Here is a 20,990-nt window from a genome sequence, read left to right as displayed (position 1 = left end):
AGCTTCTTTTCTGTTTATGAGGTCCAAAACGCCCATGTTCCTTACTCCTCATCACTGCGTTATAAGAACTGTACTTCAGGATAAACATTCATTGGCTGTCACCTTTCATGCACACAGAGCCCACCCCTACAACTAAAGACAAGATCAAACTGGTGTCATTTGAACAGAGCGAGTCACAATCTAGTCGGAGTGAGTCACTGGGTATATCGCCACTGACTGCTTCCCACTTGCTAAGATTATGTAAATCTAGACTATGGCTGCAAATCTTTGGAAAAGTCATGTGATGTGACATGGCCATAATGTGTGTCACATTAAAGAGAGTGAATGCTTATGCAATCAATTATTTTGTGTTTTAATTCTGACATTAATTTAAACCACTTTGCAGAGATCTGTTGTTACTTTGACAGTAAAGAGTCATCAGTGTCAAAACACCCCCAATTAAGCCCACTGTGATTCAATATTGTATAAAAATAAAATGTGAAAACTTCATAGAGGGGTGAATTGTTTTTATAGACACTATACATATACTATGTGTGTGGATGTATATATATTTTTACACACACATATACTATATATACATTAGACAGACAAAGGTGAGCGAAAGATTACAGAATACGCAGTGATAATTTAATACAAAGAAAATGTGCATCATTTGTTATCTAGCAATTTTATTAAATTTTTACCCTGTAACAACTTGATATGCCGTAATTCTGGATGGCACCTTACCTCATCTCCACTATACTGCTTCAGACAGTGTAACAAGCGGCTTGTGTTTGCCAGCCAGAATGAAGTCATCTCAATGTCATCGTTGTGTTTCTGTAAAAATGAAGCACACTCATTAATAGGTGCGTCACTCAGAGAATAATATTTTGCACAACATAATTTGATTTACCTAATATTTCAAGCTTTGCATTATAGGGTATCTGTTTTAATCACAATAGACTACCTTTTTCCTGTTGTATATCAATCAAACAAAGCTTATAATTTGACAAGGCAGCGTACTAAGGAAGCACAAATGTAGTTCAAAGTAAGATCAAATTCAAGGTCATTTAAATAACAGCCAGTATACAGCCAAACGAGGATCAGATCAGAAAAGTGGAGTAAAGAAAAATGTTAAAGCAATAGCTATTGTATGATTAAATATGGTGGCTAGATTGAGATGACTTGGGTTTGTGCAGAGGACAGATGAGGGGCACATTGGGAAAATGATGTTGAGGATGGAACTGCCAGGCAAGAGGAAAAGAGGAAGGCCAAGGAGGACATTTATGGATGTGGTGAGGGAGGATATGAAGGTAGTCATTGTGGCAGAAAATGATGTAAAAGACAGGGATAGATGGAGACGGATGATCCACTGAGGTAGGTCTTAGAAGAAGAAGAAGAAGAAGAAAAAGTTAAAGAAATAGCTATTTAAAATGTCATAGGCAAAATATACAGTATATGTATTTAAACACAATCCAATTAAACTAAAGATGAAGTTTTAGAGAGTAAGAACCACAAATCTAAATGTGTGTTCAACTAGAGTGGCATAACAAGCCCTTGTAACAGTAAATGGGCTGCCTTGACCCTTGTGGAAGGTCAGCATGAAGCTAGCAATACTGTCAGGCCATCTGAACTGTAGGAGTGAACAGTTTCCTAGAGTTTTGATGGTAATATGAAATTAAGACAGGCAGTTAACCAAGATGAAGGATAACGTCTTCAAGTCAGAATTCTATTCTGGCAACAGCATCTTGAACTTCTTGTTATCTGATGATATGTTTTCCTGGACAAACATGAAGGTGAAGTACAGAAAAAAAAAAATAAAATAAAAAAAAATTATATATATATATATATATATATATATATATATATATATATATATATATATATATACACATACAGGTGCTGGTCATAAAATTAGAATATCATGACAAAGTTGATTTATTTCAGTAATTCCATTCAAAAAGTGAAACTTGTATATTAGATTCATTCATTACACACAGACTGATGTATTTCAGATGTTTATTTCTTTTAATGTTGAGGATTATAACTGACAACTAATGAAAGTCCCAAATTCAGTATCCCAGAAAATTAGAATATTGTGAAAAGGTTCAATAATGAAGACACCTGGTGCCACACTCTAATCAGCTAATTAACTCAAAACACCTGCAAAAGCCTTTAAATGGTCTCTCAGTCTAGTTCTGTAGGCTACACAATCATGGGGAAGACTGCTGACTTGACAGTTGTCCAAAAAACGACCATTGACACCTTGCACAAGGAGGGCAAGACACAAAAGGTCATTGCTAAAGAGGCTGGCTGTTTACAGAGCTCTGTGTCCAAGCACATTAATAGAGAGGCGAAGGGAAGGACAAGATGTGGTACAAAAAAAGTATACAAGCAATAGGGATAACCGCACCCTGGAGAGGATTGTGAAACAAAACCCATTCAAAAATGTGGGGGAGATTCACAAAGAGTGGACTGCAGCTGGAGTCAGTGCTTCAAGAACCACCACGCACAGACGTATGCAAGACATGGGTTTCAGCTGTCGCATTCCTTGCATCAAGCCACTCTTGAACAAGAGACTGCGTCAGAAGCGTCTTGCCTGGGCTAAAGACAAAAAGGACTGGACTGCTGCTGAGTGGTCCAAAGTTATGTTCTCTGATGAAAGTAAATTTTGCATTTCCTTTGGAAATCAAGGTCCCAGATTCTGGAGGAAGAGAGGAGAGGCACAGAATCCACGTTGCGTGAGGTCCAGTGTAAAGTTTCCACAGTCAGTGATGGTATGGGGTGCCATGTCATCTGCTGGTGTTGGTCCATTGTGTTTTCTGAGGTCCAAGGTCAACGCAGCCGTCTACTGGGAAGTTTTAGAGCACTTCATGCTTCCTGCTGCTGACGAACTTTATGGAGATGCAGATTTCATTTTCCAACAGGACCTGGCACCTGCACACAGTGCCAAAGCTACCAGTGCCACAGACTGATCGACTCCATGCCAAGCCGCATTGCTGCAGTAATCCAGGCCAAAGAAGCCCCAACTAAATACTGAGTGCTGTACATGCTCATACTTTCATGTTCATACCTTTCAGTTGGCCAACATTTCTAAAAATCCTTTTTTTGCATTGGACTTAATTGATATTCTAATTTTCCGAGATATTGAATTTGGGACTTTCATTAGTTGTCAGTTATAATCATCAACATTAAAAGAAATAAATATTTGAAAAACATCAGTCTACGTGTAATGAATGAATCTAATATACAAGTTTCACGTTTTGAATGGAATTACTGAAATAAATCAACTTTGTCATGATATTCTAATTTTATGACCAGCACCTGTATATACAGTGGTAAAAGCATAGCATAAGATTGCAATTTTCTTATATATATATATATATCCATCCATTTTCCAACCCGCTGAATCCGAACACAGGGTCACGGGGGTCTGCTGGAGCCAATCCCAGCCAACACAGGGCACAAGGCAGGAACCAATCCCAGGCAGGGTGCCAACCCACTGCAGTATGTATATATATATATATATATATATATATATATATATATATATATGTTCAGTTGTTTATTTACAGAGTCCAGTTGATCCAGTTTAGGGCTACAGGGTTCTGAAGACTATCTCAGCATCATGGTAGAAACCTAGCCTGGGTTACTTTATACCAACAGCAATACGCCTCTATAATGCATCATTGTGAATGTGACTGCCAAGTCAGATGAGTGTTTATTTTTTTTTAGAACATTACAACAGGCCATTCAGCCCCACAACGCTTGCCAGTACTATCCATTTAATTCTTCTAAAATAACATCAAGTCGACTTTTGAAAGTCCTTTAAATCTTACTGTCTACCACACTACTTGGTAGCTTATGACAAGTTTCTATGGTTCTCTGTGTAAAGAAAAACTTCCTAAAGTTTTTGCGAAATTTGCCCTTAACAAGTTTCCAACTGTGTCCCTTGTTCTTATTTAACTCATTTTAAAATAACAGTATTGATCCAGTGGACTAATTCTCTTCATAATTTTAAACACTTCAGTCATGTCACCTCTTAATCTTCTTTTGATTTAACTGTAAAGGCTCAGCTCTTTTAATCTTTCCTCATAACTCATCCCCTGTAGCCCTTTAATCAGCTTAGTTGCTCTTCTCTGGACTTTCTCCAGGGCTGCTGCTGTAGCCTGGAGACGAAAACTCCACACAGTACTCTAGGTGAGGCCTCACAAGTGTGTTGTAAAGCTTGAGCAGAACCTCACTGGACTTGTACTCCACACATCAGGGTGCTATATAACCTGAAACTCTGTTAGACTTCTGTACACTATCTGGCAGTCCACTATGACTCCTAAATCCTTCTCATAAGGTGTGCTTTTGATTTTCAGACCTCCCATTGTGTATTCATGCCTGACATTTTTACTTCCTACTTTAAATTTTCTAACATTAAATTTCATCTTCCACAAATCTGCCCAAACTTGTGTGCTATCCAAGTCCCTTTGAGATGATTCAGTAAATTCGAGATTATCTGCCAATCTACCTAGCTTGGTATCATCTGCAAACTTGCAAGCTTGTTATTTATATTCCTAGCCAAATCATTTATAGATATTAAAAACTGGGGTGGTTCTAGCACTGACTCCTATGGAACACCTCCCTTAACGTCAGTCAATTCTGACAAGGTTCCTCACACCCTAACCCTTCTGCTTTATTTAGTGAGCTACTGTAAAATGCCAAGTTTCACATTGGGACAAGTAAAGCATATTGAAATGGTATCATTCTTTTATGGCCAACTTTCTTTTTAACAGCATAAAGGCAGTGTGTTTTTGCAAATTATCAAACTGGTTTCATTTCATAGTGGTAACTGTTCAGAGCTGGCATATCTGAGTCTGTGAGTAGTTTAGGAAAAATCTGAGAAACAGTTACTAAATCCATACGTGTCACAACGTATGTAGCTTACCTTTAGTACTCTTTTAATGCCATTGATGGTTGAATTGAAGAGTGAATGGACTTTATGGTCATCATTGATGTAATCTGCATGCCGGATGCACATAAAAAGAATGTAAGCTGGCACACAGGGTACAGTTGCTGATACCATTTGAGGCTTCATATCTGTTAATGAGAAAATCACATTAAATTAAACACCACTCTTTAATATTAGACACTTCTTTCCAAACCAGTTTACAAAGAAAACTATATTGTGTCACACATGCGTGTTTAGGGGACAACTAAAGGGCCTGAATACATGTAATTCCACGCTGGACCAGGGGGCGGCGAAGTGTACTAATTCTCTCTCTCAATCCCTTGCAGACCATTCTCGGGAAATCCCACCCACTTCTGGACCCGGTCCAGATGACATCACTTCCTCTACTGGCCTTTAAAGCCACCATCTTGCTTCCAGTTAATCAGTTCTGTTTTGGACTCAGTCGTGTGAACATGTCTGTTCTTATTAACCCCTTAACCGCCCTCTGCCGGATATATCCGGCACCGTTGTTTTATTGCTAACGCCATACTGCCGGAATTATCCGGCACATTTGCCTGTGGTTATATGAATGCCTGGCAAGTAGTATAACTGACGGTTTGGCGTGGGTATTATTACTACGTTGTATTTCGACAAGTCTGTGGTTGTTTTGGCCGGTCATGTGACGTGATTCGCATGTAACAGCTGTGAATATGGCGAAACGTAAACTGACTTCAAGTGAGGCTTTGCAGGCGATTTTGGACAGTTCTGATCATGATTGTAGCAGTTCTGAAGAAGATTTTAGCGACAGTGATGAGCAGCAACGTGCGCTGCATGATACTGTGAATGAAGACGCATCGGATGACGGCGCTGAGTGGGTGTATCCCCAGCATCTCAGCTGGGCTGCTGCCCGAGGTGAACTACCTTTTCTGCATTCGTTTGAGGGAACGTGTGGCTTTATTGTTGATGTAAACAATTACACTGCTGAGCAGTTTTATGAGCTGTTTGTGTCACCTGATCTGATCAGACATTTTGTTCATCAGACAAATCTGTATGCAGCACAGTTTATTGAGAAAAATCCCAATTTACCTCCACATTCCCGTGTTCGTGCTTGGTTTGACACTGATGAAAACGAAATGAAAAAATTCATTGGGATTTTGATGTTGATGGGAATAATCAGAAAACCAGATATTGAGATGTACTGGTCTACAGATCCTATGTATGCAACACCTATTTTTGCAGCTGTCATGACACGTAACCGATTCTCTTTGCTGCTGAAATTCTTTCATTTGAATGACAACAGAAACGAGCCAGATAAGAAAGATCCAAACCGCGACCGCTTGTTCAAGCTACGTCCTTTGATTGATCATTTATTTGAAGCATTTCAGTTGCCCTACATGCCAGGACCGTCAGTTGCAGTTGATGAAAGTTTATTGTCGTGGAAGGGCCGCTTACAGTTTCGACAGTATCTACCATTGAAAAGGGCACGGTTTGGTATCAAGATGTTTTGCTTAGCTGAGAATTCAGGTTACATTTATAGATTTCGTGTATACACTGGCAACTTGCACAACATTTAGTGGTCAATACTGCTTGAATAAATGTAAAAAATGTAAAAAAAATGTAAAAAAGTAAAAAAACGAAAATTGTTCAGATTTCGCCTGGCGTGGGGAATATTTAGGGAGTTGGCGGTTAAAGGGTTAATCAGTTTTGCAGCCAGGAAAAATTATATGGGTGGCTGCCCCAAACCTTCCCAATGAATTGGGTTATTTTTGTGACAATTGAAATATAGTAATACAAAGTAAACTACATAATGTAACCCACTTAATCCAACTCAGGAGCACATGGGGCCGTAACCAACCCCAGCATCAATTAAAGGTAGGAGCCGTCCTCAGACTGGCCATCAGTGGAACAAGTAAAGTTTGTGGCAAGCGGCTGGGGGTGGTACCCAGCTGGGACGCCCAGAAGTACCAGAGGAGGGCTTCCGCCTCCTCCAGACCACGAGGGGGTGACTGCCATGGTGGCTTTGGGGACCATGGGAACTGAGCTTGGAAGCTCAACCCTATAGGGGCCCGTGGTCACTGCCAGGGGGCGCCCCGATGCCTGGAGAGCCCTGGCCCTCAGCACTTCCACCACACCCAGAAGTGCTGGGGGGAAGACGACCAGGGACACCCAGAGTGCTTCCGGGTACGCAGCTGGTACTTCCGCCACACTGGGGAGTGCCAGCGGAAGATTATTGGGAGGCACCTGGAGCACGTCCGGGTGGGGATAAAAGGGGCCGGGTCGGTTGGGAGGAGAGGAGTGGAGGCGGACCTGAAGAGAGGCATTTTGGTAGAGGCCTGGACTTTGGGGGAGTTGTGGGGTTGTGTGCACCTTTGTAAATAATGATTATGTATAATAAACGTGTGTTGGGTGAACCATCGGTGTCCGCCTGTCTGTGTCTGGGCCAGTGTCCACAAGTTACAGAGCAGAAATTAGTTTTGTGTTAAAAGAAAACATATTAAAACAAAAGTGATACAACGTGACCATGTAGAACATTTAGATGTTTGAATTAACAGTAAATGTAAAGGCTAAATGACTGTAGTTGTATTTTAATGGATGCCTGTTCAATCATAAACAAATATACCGTAGAAATAACAGTATTATTTTTGTTTCTGTCATTAAACTATGTTAAATTTTACATAACTTTTCTGACGATTCTCAGTCACGGACTTAATTTAGAGAATTGAGAGAAGTCTGAGCGCACTCTCATTATGGCCAGTCCTGCAGTTTGACGTTCCCAGCAGCTCAGTCAGACCAGCTTGTGACTCACCCCTACAAACCAACTTTGTCTTAAGTCATAAGGGTCGGCACCAGTGGTCTCAAGGAGCATGTTAATTGGTTGTCAGCTTGCTGTGAGCTCACAATACTTTGGATTTTTGACACTGGATTGCAAATCTGAAAAGTCAACACAGAGTCATGTAATCTGCAGTTCCTAGTTGCGTAATGTGACATGATCTAGAAACTGTAGTTGTTAACTTCCTTCTCATGAAATGTACTGTCACCTTTAGGTATTTTCCCTCTATAAAATTCCACCTGTTTATCAATTTCCTGAGCCTCTTTAAATTAAATGTCAGCAATGTGAGGTTCAAGGCAAGACCATTCCATAAAGGGTCCACTCCAATCACAAGGCAAGTCCCATCAAACCAGGCCAAAGGATAATTGTCGGCTCACCTATTGTGGACATGTTTCAAATCTGGGAGGAAGCCCACAGAAAATCCACATGGACATACAGTAGGTAGAATGTAATAATACACACATGCAGAGTGTTAATATATATAAAATGAAACTTCCAGAATTATTCAAACATGCACTCAATTTTCTAAACATACTGTACATTATCTAACTTTTCCAAACTTTACAGACATACATAAGCAACCCGCTAATTGTTGTAATGTCACATTTTATTATATTGGCCAAAGGTATTTTTTATATTATGCTTTAATTCCAAATGTTAATCTATACATTGAAAAAAACTGTTCAGTAAAATCTGCTTTTCCTTCTGTCTGAACTCTTATCTTCACATTAAGCAGTCCTTCCTTCTGTTACCATATGCCACACTTACCTGAAATGAGATTTTTCACCAGCAGTGGCTCATCTTCTTTATGATATTCCAGCATTCCCTCAAAATCCTTCTCTTTCCTCTGTACTGTGGCCTGACGAGTCAGCTCAGGACGCGGCCGTTCAGCCTGCACAGTCACCTGGTTCACTAGGAGCAGGAAATAAAACAGGCAATAACAATCTATATTACTAAACCACAGTTAATTTGTGCACGCCGGATACGGCAGACGCACCAAAGCGCATGCGCACTGCGGCGCCCCAGAGTCAAACGCAGCGTCTTCCCAGAGTCAGTAGGTGGCGCCCACACAACACAACCTGTAAAATACACTTGCTCTACTCCACTGTGCCAGGAGGCTCCCACAACGCGCTTCACACACACCAGAAGCAAAGACATCACGGCTCCACAATGAAAGAGCTCAACTAACGGAAATACAAAACGAGCCCGTATGGATAAACACAATTAACGAGCGCGCCCACAACGCGCTTTTGACACAGCACAGGCAAAGGAGGCACGTATTCCACATGGAGGGAGCTCAACGATTAGTAATACAAACACGAGCCCATATGGCTACGACCTGTAAACGAGCCCGTATGGATACAAACAATGAACGAAGGCGCCCACACAAAGAAACCGCTTTAGTTCAAATAGGGTTATTGAATTAAATGGAATTTTTACCATGCCTACGACCTGTGAACTAAACCTGAGGTAAAGCGTGCACGCCAGGTTGTACAGCCGCCCGGACGCGACCGCCCACACCACCGTATATACAACGACACAGCCATAAAAAGACAACAACGAGACTGCATGAAGAGAAACAATAACAGAAGCTCATTGAAATGAACTGTCCCAGGACGCACCCACCCTCCATGATATTTCATCACGCAGCGGCTTCCCACCGAGGCGCATAAGTACTGCGCCGTGGCGCACGCCCCAGAGTCAAACGCAGCGGCTTCCCAGAGTCAGTAGGTGGCGCCCCGACAACACAACCTGTTCACTACACTTGCTCTAATCCACTGTGCCAGTAATATAGATCACATAACGGTCACAGACTCAAACCCAGCGGCGATATGTCATCCATCCAAATATCAGCCGGAACAGAAACTGATTGCCATTCTTGGATTTACGATTCTCTAGAGAATCGCGGGCTTACTTGTGACAAAAGAAAATGAAGAGGTTAGCTTTAACTTTTTATTTTGCACTCACTCAGGTTGTGTGCATTATCACTTGCTTTTGTAAATATCTGTGCAAACTGACTGTAAGATGTACAGAGTACACTGAAATTGTCACATGCATGTCACCCAGACTAATGACAGTAGTACAGTAACAAAAACAGACGAGTACAGGACCAGACATGAAGTACAACACTAGAATACAGATAAAAGAAACTTTCATGCAGTTGGGTAGTCAAGTAACAGCAGTCATGTGTATGTTTCTATAAATGGTGAAGAGAATCTGAATAGATAATAATCATGTAATATTTGGTTAATCTTTAAAATTATGCTGCTCTATTTCATGACATGTGGTGCAGAGTCAAGAATGTGCTTGATCTCCATTAAGCTTTCTTCTGCCTATAGGGAGTTACCAAGTAGCTTTATTAAAAGTACCATATTGGGGAACTTCAATCTCAATATGATAATACTGTATTTCTGAGTAGGGACTTACTGGTTCGTCTCTGGCAAACATCATTTCCAGGTGTTGTTTCAGGGGTGAGTCTTGTGCCCGGGTACATTTGACAAGATTTTATTGAGAACCATAATGGAGTCTTATCCTTGGGTTTACTCGTTCTCTTGCTCTCTCCCCTTATAGCAATTCACCACGATTAGCACTACCAGAAGCACAGGGTTTTTCAACAACATGGTTCATTTCATCATTGACATACACAAGCCAAGTGGCCAAAATTAGGGTTTCTGCGTAAGGTTCATGTGTTTCCTAATCCTGCTATGGTAAGGAGCTCCATAATATGGCAGTATGTCATGATTAAACCTCTACAAATTCTCTTCCTAGCCACACCACACTCACTACAGAGAAGACTTTAAATGTGGAATGGAAAAGGAAAAGGACAAGTACAAATTTGAAGAGAAGAAGCCCAGCAAAGCTTGTTATTTCCCATTCATCTACAGTTTCTGAAATGCTAAAATGGCAATCTTCTGGTGTTGTTCATACATATGGCATCTCAAGAAATTCCTGGGAATTACAGTAGGCCTTGATTTGGGAAATTACTGGGCCGAGATTTTGGACTCAGCTTTGTTATACATGCCTTTCTGGAATTCAGTATATTTGATCTGAGAATCTACTGGTAGGCTCCTGGGATAGACCAGAAGTGCAAAAGGGGTATATTAGATTTAGAAAAAAAAGTCTAACGTCTATGCCTTCCAAATTGCCCTTGGGACCTATCTTGTCATATGTGATCAACATCTGGCACCATCTGGAAAAGGTCCCTCTACATAAGAAGAATGTAAGCTGGCAGACATGGCACAGTTGCTGATAAATTTAATGATATGAAGCCTCAAATGCTAACAAGTCAAGTCATGTTGGGGAGCATGCACTGATACAGTGCATTGCCGCACCCACTACACGACGAAACAACTTGGGATCCCGGTTGGCAACCCCCCAGGAAGACATGCGGTCCAGTCCTACCCTCTGGAAATGACACTCTATCTGTCGCAGCCATGTATTACGTGGGCGTCCCCTTGGTCTGGTCCAACCTCTTGGGTCCCTAACAATGAGGCTCTTATGAGCTGGATCACCCTCAGGGAAACACGCCACATGACCGTAGTACTGTAACTGACGCTCCCTCACAATGCAGGTAATGTGCCTCATTCGGGACTCCACGAGCAACTGCTCATTCGACACAAAGTCAAACCAACGGTACCCAAGGATTTTCCGGAGAGATACAGTACCAAAGGAGTCCAGACTTTGTTTCAGGTCACTGGATAGCATCCATTTCTCGCAACTATATAGCAAGACAGGAAGCACTAGGACTCTAAAGGCTTGGAGCTTCATCCTTTTGCATAGAAATCAAGAGTGCCACACACCCCTTTCCAGCGACCTCATGACCCCCCCATGCTCTCCCAATCCATCTACTGACTTCACAGGAAGAGTCACCAGAGACATGAATGTCACTGCCAAGGTAAGTAAACCTCTCGATGTGGCTGACACTCTCTCCGCAGACAGACACACTGCTGATGGCTGTGCCCAAGAGGTTACTAAAGGCCTTAAATTTAAAACCAGTTTTTAATATTAGAAACTTCTTTCCAAACCTGGAAAATGGCATACTCTCACTTCCATAATTCATAACTCTGCTCTCTCAATAGGTGGTCGGCTCTGTACGTTTCCTTCTTGGAAGTACACGGGGATCAATGTGCTGGATGACTGCTTTGATAGTTCAAGACTTCTGACACTCCAGTCTTTACAAGCTCATTTTAATTTCCCTCGTTTTACTTTCTTTCTCTACCTACCACTCCGAACATGTGGCGTTTCTCTAACCACCCTTCTACCAAACCGCTTATTGTACTGTCGATTTTGTTCTCCCTCTCCCATCTACTCTTTACTGTGCAAAGCCATCTTACAAACCTCTGTCCTATATTTTCTTTGGCCTAGAGACCTATCTCCTCTGTCTTCATCCTTTCATGAGACATCATTTTCTCCAATAATAAGTTTTGCTCTATAAGTCCCAACTATCAACACATCCAATTCAGAATTCTGCACAGACTATCCTACTCCCCGTAAGCATCATCTGATGGGCGTCACCACTGATCCTCTTTGTCAGTTATGTCCCCTTGGTTTACCTGGCACTTTTTTCCCCCCACACGTTTTAGCACTGCCTGTTCTTTCCTTCAGGACTCACATGTGTCACCTACTATCCTCTTTTCTTTCTTTAACTATTCCTCTGTTGCCTCCAGACCTCTCTATACTTCTGCTTAAACTTCCTAAACTTAATGATTATGTCATGGTATCCAGGCAGCCAAATTAATTCTTGCCTTCCACTGGAAGGCACCGGAGCGCGTTACTGTGGACAACTGGCTGTCCTCCTTCTACAATTTAATGCAACTTGAACTGTCAGCAGCTCGGATTAATGGTGCCTCCAGCAATGCAGTTCAAGCTGGGCTACTACTGCTGCTCAATTGTTTAAACCCTGGTTTTCTACAACACTTTCCTTTTCTGTTGACTGTTGCTTAATTTAATTTTTTTCTTCTAAATCTCTGCTATTGTAGTTTATTAACAATTCTTTAACTTTTCTTTCCTCTGGCAACTGGATTTTTCCAGATTATTTAACCCTTCGGACAGGGGTTATGGTTGGGTTCTTTTCTATCTTGTGGTTGTTTATTATTTATTGCCTTTTATTATTTTGTCTTTATTTAATAAATACTTGATTACAAAAAATTCAGTATAATATAAATGTGAATCACATTCTCAAACCCGTTTGATCCATTTCAGGGTCACAAGGCTGTTTGCTAATACAACTGAGAAACTAACACATACAATGAGCATATTTCAAGTGCTTCTCTGAATATTTAACCAGTGCAATAGCTGAAATGAAAAAGAAAATTGCAATGACAGCGTAACAACCTAAATGGAGAAGAGAATTGCAGGGCAGATTGCTGACAGATTGAGAAAAAATCAAATCAAGTAATAAAAATAAGTGCAAAACAATGAATCATTTGTTAGATTAAACCAATGAAGTACAGTAACCTATTATTGTATTCATTTTTTATTATAAATACAATCTACAATCTGAATTAAGCCACTCCCTTTCAAGGTATTATCTCTTTTATGAAAAGATTAAGATCAGGATGCCGCCACTTCCTTAAGAAAACTCATCTTGGTCTCCTGACAGTTTTTTTCTTGTCTGTTTGTTTTTTTACAAAAGTCAGCGATCGGTTGAATTATTGTGAATGACAGATCACACTCTGCAATGTGGCAATATGAACTGTTTGACTGAATAAATGGCACAGAGTTGAGGTAATGGCCATTTTAGTGGCTGTCGCTTCTGGCAATGTTGATGTAAATTTTAGAGCACAAATAGTTGAGCATATTGTACCTTAACAGAACGATTTTTCTACTAATGTTGTACTGTCAATTCTTAACCATTTGAACCCAGCAAGCCAGTTTCTCAGTCAGCTACATAGCAGTATATACCCGAAAGGTTGGTATAACGGCCCTCCTGTCTATTACCATAACTCTGGTGGCCTGAATAATGGCCTACATATATCTGCTACGCTATGCTACTCTCTAAATCTTACAGACCACAGACAATGAGTCAAATTTCTGAAAGGCCACTACATTTTTCTGTCGTCATAACCAAGCTGGCTGGAATACCAGCCTTCACTATGATAGACTATGCACATAATACAGTATACTGCTGTCTAGTTATGCTCTTGTGCTACTTACTGTATACAAGTTACACTGCTGCTTTTTTTTGCAGTAGATCAGTTTTGTTTTTTCTTGTAGATTTCAAGAGAACTGATTTCAGTTGTAGTTTAGCAAGGGATCAACTCAAAACAGGAGATGCATTGTGAGTGCAGAGAAGTACAAGCAGGCAAAGAGAACTTTTGCCCTTTTGCTCCATGGGAGGTTTCTTTCCTCCTTGAGCTCACCTTAGGACATCTGTGTACTAAAATGTTGTCGAAGGCAGGCTTGAAAGGGTTAAGGCACACTGCAGAAACAAGTATCAGGTTTATTTAATTTGTACACCAAGTGCCAAGGTGTTTTTCCTCACCTACGTTTCCTCCAATCATGTCCACCATCATTTAGTTTTACATCTTATTCTGTTGCAATTCCGTCTTCACCAGCTTTAACTAACTTTTGTTGGCATCTGTAGCAGAGACTCACAACATGCTTATGGCAACTCACAGAAAGCAGCCTGCTGGTCAACAGACTAACCTACATGGGTAGCATTGGTAATTGCGAGAATATTATTAGATTGGTTTAAAGGTATCTGAAGTCAAAAAATATGGGGATGGATATTTGAGGAGTAAACCACAAGACGATTATATTTTTATATTATGTACATTAAAAAACACTCAACAACAAATCAAATAAAATTAATAATATATTGAACAATTATTATAACAGTAAAGTTGAATAAATCGGACTCTGCAGCTGCATGAATAAAAAAGTACCACTTCTGGTTAGTGGAAATAGCTCAACAGTTGACAGAAATCTGCGTTCTGTACCTAATACTTGTATGCAAAATTTGGTTGACCTAAGTGAAAGCGTACTCAAGTTATTGTGTTGACACACACAGACAGACACACAGACATAATTCCAAAAATGGTATTTCAGACTCATGGAGGTCTAAAATGTCGAGATTTATTAAAATCTCAAGGTCGAATTTTTGGACGATTACAATACTTTCCCTATACGAGAAAGTAAACAAAAGTTTTGTTATATTCTATGAGATTGTTGCTACTTTAATAAAATTCAACAGCAGGCTCTCAATATTTTTGAGTTTAAAATAACTATATACTTGAAATCTGACCTGTTGCTGATAAACTTGACAATACCACTGTAATAGGTCTGATCAGCAAGGACGATGAGACGGCCTACAGGGAGGAGGTCAGACTCCTGTCAGAATGGTGTCAGGACAACAACCTCACCCTCAGCGTTAGCAAAACTAAGGAGATGATTATGGATTTCCGCAAACAGGCAACAGAGCACAGCCCCATCTTCATCGGAGGTGAGGCTGTGGAGCAGGTCAGCAGCTTTCGGTTCCTCGGAGTCACCCTCACTGATGACCTTAAATGGTCAAGTCACACTGCGGCAGTAGTCAAGAAAGCCCAACAACACCTCTACTTCCTCAGGAGACTGAGTAAGGCCCAGATGTCCCCCATAAGCCTGTGCAAATTCTACAGGCGTACTGTGGAATCCATCCTGACAGGATGCATCACATCCTGGTACAGCAACTGCTCAGTTCAGGACTGCAGAGCTCTGCTGCGTGTGATGAATACAGCACAGCAGATCACAGGCACACAGCTCCCTACGATCCATGACATCCACACTACACGCTGTCTCAGGAAAGTGGACCGTATCAGCTGAGACCCCAGCCACCCTGCACTGTCACTTTTCACCCTCCTCCCATCTGGGAAGCGATTTAAGTCCACTCGGAGGCGCACCTCCAGGTTCAGGAACAGTTTCTACCCAACTGTAATCAGACTCATGAACAATCAGTAACCTTGTGTCACCTCCACTGCTACCTGCACATATACTTCTGCCACTGTCTCTATTTATTCCTAGGATTCTGGTTTTATTTATTTACTTACTTATATTCATTTATTTATTGTGTGTGGGTTTTTTTTTTTGTCTATGTTCACTGTCTGCAGGGGCACATGCAAGCAAGAATTTCATTGTACATAGTACTTGTACACATGACAATAAAGAATTGAAAATGAAATTAATCAGTTTTGACTAATAGCCATGCTGTTTAGAGACTTGGAGTTTTACATTCAGGAAGAGAGCAAGTTGTGCTGGGTACAATAAACAATAATCTCACCTTCAAGTTCCTGTACTTTCTTCATATAAATTCTCAACTGCTTTTTCAGTTTCTTTTCATTTTTTTCAAATTTTTCAACCAATTCTTTAAGGTCCTGGAGTCAAAATAAAAAATAACAGAAGTTACTACTCAAAGACTTAAATTAAAATATTTTAAAATCTCAATTACGTGTAACTGCTTAAAAGAAGAAGACTTTGGTTCAATAACAATCTTAATTAAACCATTCCTGGATTCATTTTCTTTTTCTTCATACTTCCCTCTATGCCTTCACAGTGTCAGGAAAACAGACTAATTGCCAAGTGTTATCATATAGTTAGACAGTCACTATATCACTTTTTCATTATGAAAAACACTAGAACATTAGAGTATTTCAGTGGCTCTCAAACTCAGTCTTGCGGACTCCATGTGGCCAACCAACTCCTGTTTTTAATTGGATTTCTAGCCTAATTAAGCAAGCAGTTAGACTGAAAGAACTTCATTTGCCCCCAGGAGGAAATCTGGCTTTTAACAGTTGCTCGATAAATAAATATGATTATATCATGACAAACAACAAACCTGCTCTCAAATACAAAACAGAATGACTAACTGAACAGAGAAAAAAAAAACTTCTGACTTGACTAAATATGAGAAAGGCATTCACAGTCACAGTGAGGAATTACGAAGGTGCATAGTGGCAATTCTTGACACACTTCTGCTGAATGATTTGTTGGTGGAAAGTCCTCACTGTTAGCGTGTCAGGAGTCTCTTAGAGTACAATATATACGGAGACATCCATGAGTGAATTCTTCTTAAATGTGGTTGGGAACAACTAGACGGTTCACTGAGCATCACATTTCTAAGCCAATCCAACATCTCATGAAGGCGGAGCTCAGAGTAGGGGCGGAGATTTAAGCAGCAAAGAGCAATTGCGCTCTGCTCAACTTTGTCCCACCGATAGCAAGTCTATGGTTATAATTGTTAAAACTTCCATGGTCAAAAGTTTCCCAAAAAGACCCCTGTGCAACAAATAAACGTGTGCTGTTTATTTACTGCTTTTGCTTGTCCAAGAGTATACAAAGAATCCAAAAAACTCACATATTTCTGATTGAGTTACTGGAAACAGTACAAGCAATTGCTGTAGTTACTGTCTGAAAGACCAATTGCATAAATCTCATATCCTTCTGTTAAGATTACAAATCTTTTAGCCTATTCTAAGCAATGAATAATTAGCAAAAGTTAAACAAAACACATATTTAAACAATACAGTAGCTGAAAATAAGAGAAGTGTCTATAATCGAAAAAGGTCACAGGATGCTGCACACTCCCTGGGAATACAGTAAGTTCATTAGAGACTGCAGCTTTTACTAAACCAAAAGCATATACAGTGATCCCTCGCTATATCGCGCTTCGCCTTTCGCGGCTTCACTCTATCGCGGATTTTATATGTAAGCATATTTAAATATATATCGCAGATTTTTTGCTGGTTCGCGGATTTCTGAAGACAATGGGTCTTTTCATTTCTGGTACATGCTTCCTCAGTTGGTTTGCCCAGTTGATTTCATACAAGGGACGCTATTGGCAGATGGCTGAGAAGCTACCCAGCTTACTTTCTCTCTCTCTCTCTTGCGCTGACTATCTGTGATCCTGACATAGGGGGTGTGAGCAGTGGGGCTGTTCGCACACCAATACGATACGGATGCTCATCTAAAAATGCTGAAAGATTATCTTCACGTTGCTACCTTCTGTGTGCAGCTTTTAAGTATGCTGCATGGTGCTTCGCATACTTAAAAGCTCAAAGGGCACGTATTGATTTTTGACTTTGTTTCTCTCTCTCTCTCTCTGCTCCTGACGGAGGGGGTGTGAGCTGCCGCCTTCAACAGCTTTGTACCAGCGGTGCTTCACATACTTAAGCCAAACAGCCCTATTGATTTGTTTGCTTTCCTCTCTGTTTCCTTTGAAGAGGAAGATATGTTTGCATTCTTTTAATTGTGAGACAGAACTGTCATCTCTGTCTTGTCATGGAGCACAGTTTAAACTTTTGAAAAAGAGACAAATGTTTGTTTGCAGTGTTTGAATAACGTTCCTGTCTCTCTACAACCTCCTGTGTTTCTGCGCAAATCTGTGACCCAAGCATGACAATATAAAAATAACCATATAAACATATGGTTTCTACTTCGCAGATTTTCTTATTTTGCGGGTGGCTCTGGAACGCAACCCCCGCGATGGAGGAGGGATTACTGTACTGTATAAAACTGATTTTCTAGAAATCACATGCACTTCTCAAAAAATTCTGAAAAAAATATCAGGTGTACCCATGTTATCCAGGAGACACCATGTAAAATTATTTTGATGTAAGATTTTGATGTTGTGAGGGGAGAGGGTTGTCAAATTTGACACAGCTTTATATTTTTCATCAATTTCACAAGACCATATCTCAAGAACTAAATTGCCTAGCAGGCTCAGATTTTGCATTCTGGTACCTTTGTAGGTATAGTAAGTAATGAAATTAAAATGTTTTGTTCAGGAGACACACTTTGGTAAGAGCAGACCTTCAAAAATGGAAACAAAAAATATTTTTCATCTTTGGCATTGCTATGTTTAGGCTTTCAGAAAGCATACTTCTAACTGATACAGCCTGCTGAAATGTTTTTTCCTGTTTAGATACAGTACCTACTCAGGGCTTTTCAAAAGGTTAGAAACCAATAAGACACAGCATCAGAGCTTGAGCAGCAAACACCTCAGATGTGAAAAAAACATTTTGGGTCTAATTTGCAGACCAGCTTATTGCACTAAAAAGGTTAAAAGATAATATTTATCCTCGTGTTCTTAAGGAGGCTAGTGAGTACATACAGTAATCCCTCGCTATATCGCGCTTCGACTTTTGCGGCTTCACTCTATCGCGGATTTTATATGTAAGCATATTTAAATATATATCGCGGATTTTTTGCTGGTTCGCAGATTTCTGCGGACAATGGGTCTTTTAATTTCTGGTACATGCTTCCTCAGTTGGTTTGCCCAGTTGATTTCATACAAGGGACGCTATTGGTAGATGGCTGAGAAGCTACCCAACCAGAGCACGTATTACCTATTAAATAAAACTCCTCAAATATATTGTGAGCACGGGGGCTGTTCACACCCCTAGAAGATATTGCCGCTCCTCAAAAAACACTGAAAGATTACCTTCACATTGCTCTCTTCCTTGCTGAGCTTAAATGTGGCTGTTTTGTCAAGCGATATGCTTCCTGCATGGTGCTTCGCATACTTAAAAGATCAAACGGCACATATTGATTTTTGATTGTTTGCCTTTCTCTCTCTCTCTCTCTCTTGCTCTGACATTCTCTGCTCCTGACAGAGGGGGTGTGAGCAGGGGGGCTGTTCGCACCACTAGACGATACGGACGCTCGTCTAAAAATGCTGAAAGATTATCTTCATGTTTCTCCCTTTCTTGCAGCTGGTTTGTCAAGCGATATGCTTCCTGCATGGTGCTTCGCATACTTAAAAGCTCGAACGGCACGTATTGATTTTTAATTGTTTGTTTTTCTCTGTCTCTCTCTCTCACTCTCTCTGACATTCTCTGCTCCTGATGGAGGGGGTGTGAGCAGGGGGGGCTGTTCGCACCACTAGACCATACGGACGCTCCTCTAAAAAAATGCTGAAAGGCTACCTTTACATTGCTCCCTTCCTAGCAGCTGCGTTGTCCGGCGGTGCTTCGCATACTTAAAAGCCCAAACAGCCCTATTGATTTTTGATTGTTTGCTTTTCTTTCTCTGACATTCTCTGCTCTTGACGCACTCCTTTGAAGAGGAAGATATGTTTGCATTCTTTTAATTGTGAGACAGAACTGTCATCTCTGTCTTGTTATGGAGCACAGTTTAAACTTTTGAAAAAGAGACAAATGTTTGTTTGCAGTGTTTGAATAAAGCTCCTGTCTCTCTACAACCTCCTGTGTTTCTGTGCAAATCTGTGACCCAAGCATGACAATATAAAAATAACCATATAAACATATGGTTTCTACTTCGTGGATTTTCACCTTTCGCGGGGGGTTCTGGAACGCAACCACCACGATCGAGGAGGGATTACTGTATATAAACCTTTGACACATATTTTTAGGAAGTCACTGCACACTGGAGAGATTCCGAAGGACTGGAAAATGGCAAATATCATCCCATTATATAAAAAGGGTGACAGGGCGGATCTAAGCAACTATAGGCCAGTAAGCTTAACATGCATCACAGGAAAAATTAATGGAAGGAATTATTAAGGATAAGATTCGGCAACACTTGGCAAGGACAGGAGTTATTCTGAACAGTCGGCATGGGTTCAGAAGAGGGAGGTCGTGTTTTACTAACATGCTGGAATTCTATGAGGAGGCAACAAAAGGATACGATCAAAGTGGAGCAAATGATATTATTTATCTGAACTTTCAGAAAGCATTTGATAAGGTTCCACATGAGAGGATGTAAAGTATTACACATATGAAGTAAAAATGTTAGGTTTGAATACACAATGGGCGATTGGAAAATCGAGAATACACCTTATGAGAAGGATTTAGGAGTCATAGTGGACTCTAAGCTATCGACTTCCAGACAGTGTTCAGAAGCCATTAAGAAGGCTAACAGAATGTTACGTTATATAGCATGATGTGTGGAGTACAAGTCTGAGGAGGTTCTGCTCAACCTTTATAATGCAGTGGTGAGGCCTCATCTGGAGTACTGTGTGCAGTTTTGGTCTCCAGGCTACAAAAAGGACATAGCAGCGCTAGAAAAGGTCCAGAGAAGAGCGACTAGGCTGATTCCAGGGCTACAGGGGTTGAATTATGAGGAAAGATTAAAAGAGCTGAGCCTTTACAGTTTAAGCAAAAGAAGATTAAGAGGAGACATGATTGAAGTGTTTAAAATTATGAAGGGAATTAGTACAATGGATCGAGACTGTTATTTTAAAATGAGTTCATCGAGAACACTGGGACACAGTTGGAAACTTGTTAAGGGTAAATTTTGCACAAACAT

At 40.6% G+C, this 20,990-nt stretch overlaps 1 protein-coding gene across 2 annotated transcripts in view; it reads right to left on the bottom strand.

The window, feature by feature from the left end:
- Positions 1–20,990, bottom strand: part of myo5b (myosin VB) — a 502,861-nt gene that overhangs the window by 18,484 nt on the left and 463,387 nt on the right. For both annotated transcript variants that reach the window (XM_051928010.1, XM_051928011.1), the window contains 4 exons: positions 16,006–16,099; positions 8,517–8,660; positions 4,916–5,067; positions 727–816 (listed from right to left, as the gene is read on the bottom strand). In XM_051928010.1, the coding sequence (XP_051783970.1) occupies positions 727–816; positions 4,916–5,067; positions 8,517–8,660; positions 16,006–16,099 (480 nt within the window). The remainder of the gene's footprint in view (positions 1–726; positions 817–4,915; positions 5,068–8,516; positions 8,661–16,005; positions 16,100–20,990) is intronic.

This window comes from Erpetoichthys calabaricus, chromosome 5 (genome assembly GCF_900747795.2).
Source record: "Erpetoichthys calabaricus chromosome 5, fErpCal1.3, whole genome shotgun sequence".
Taxonomy (NCBI): Eukaryota; Metazoa; Chordata; class Cladistia; order Polypteriformes; family Polypteridae; genus Erpetoichthys; species Erpetoichthys calabaricus.
The sequence above is the reverse complement of the archived record's forward strand: the minus strand, read 5'-3'. Positions and strand labels throughout refer to the sequence as shown.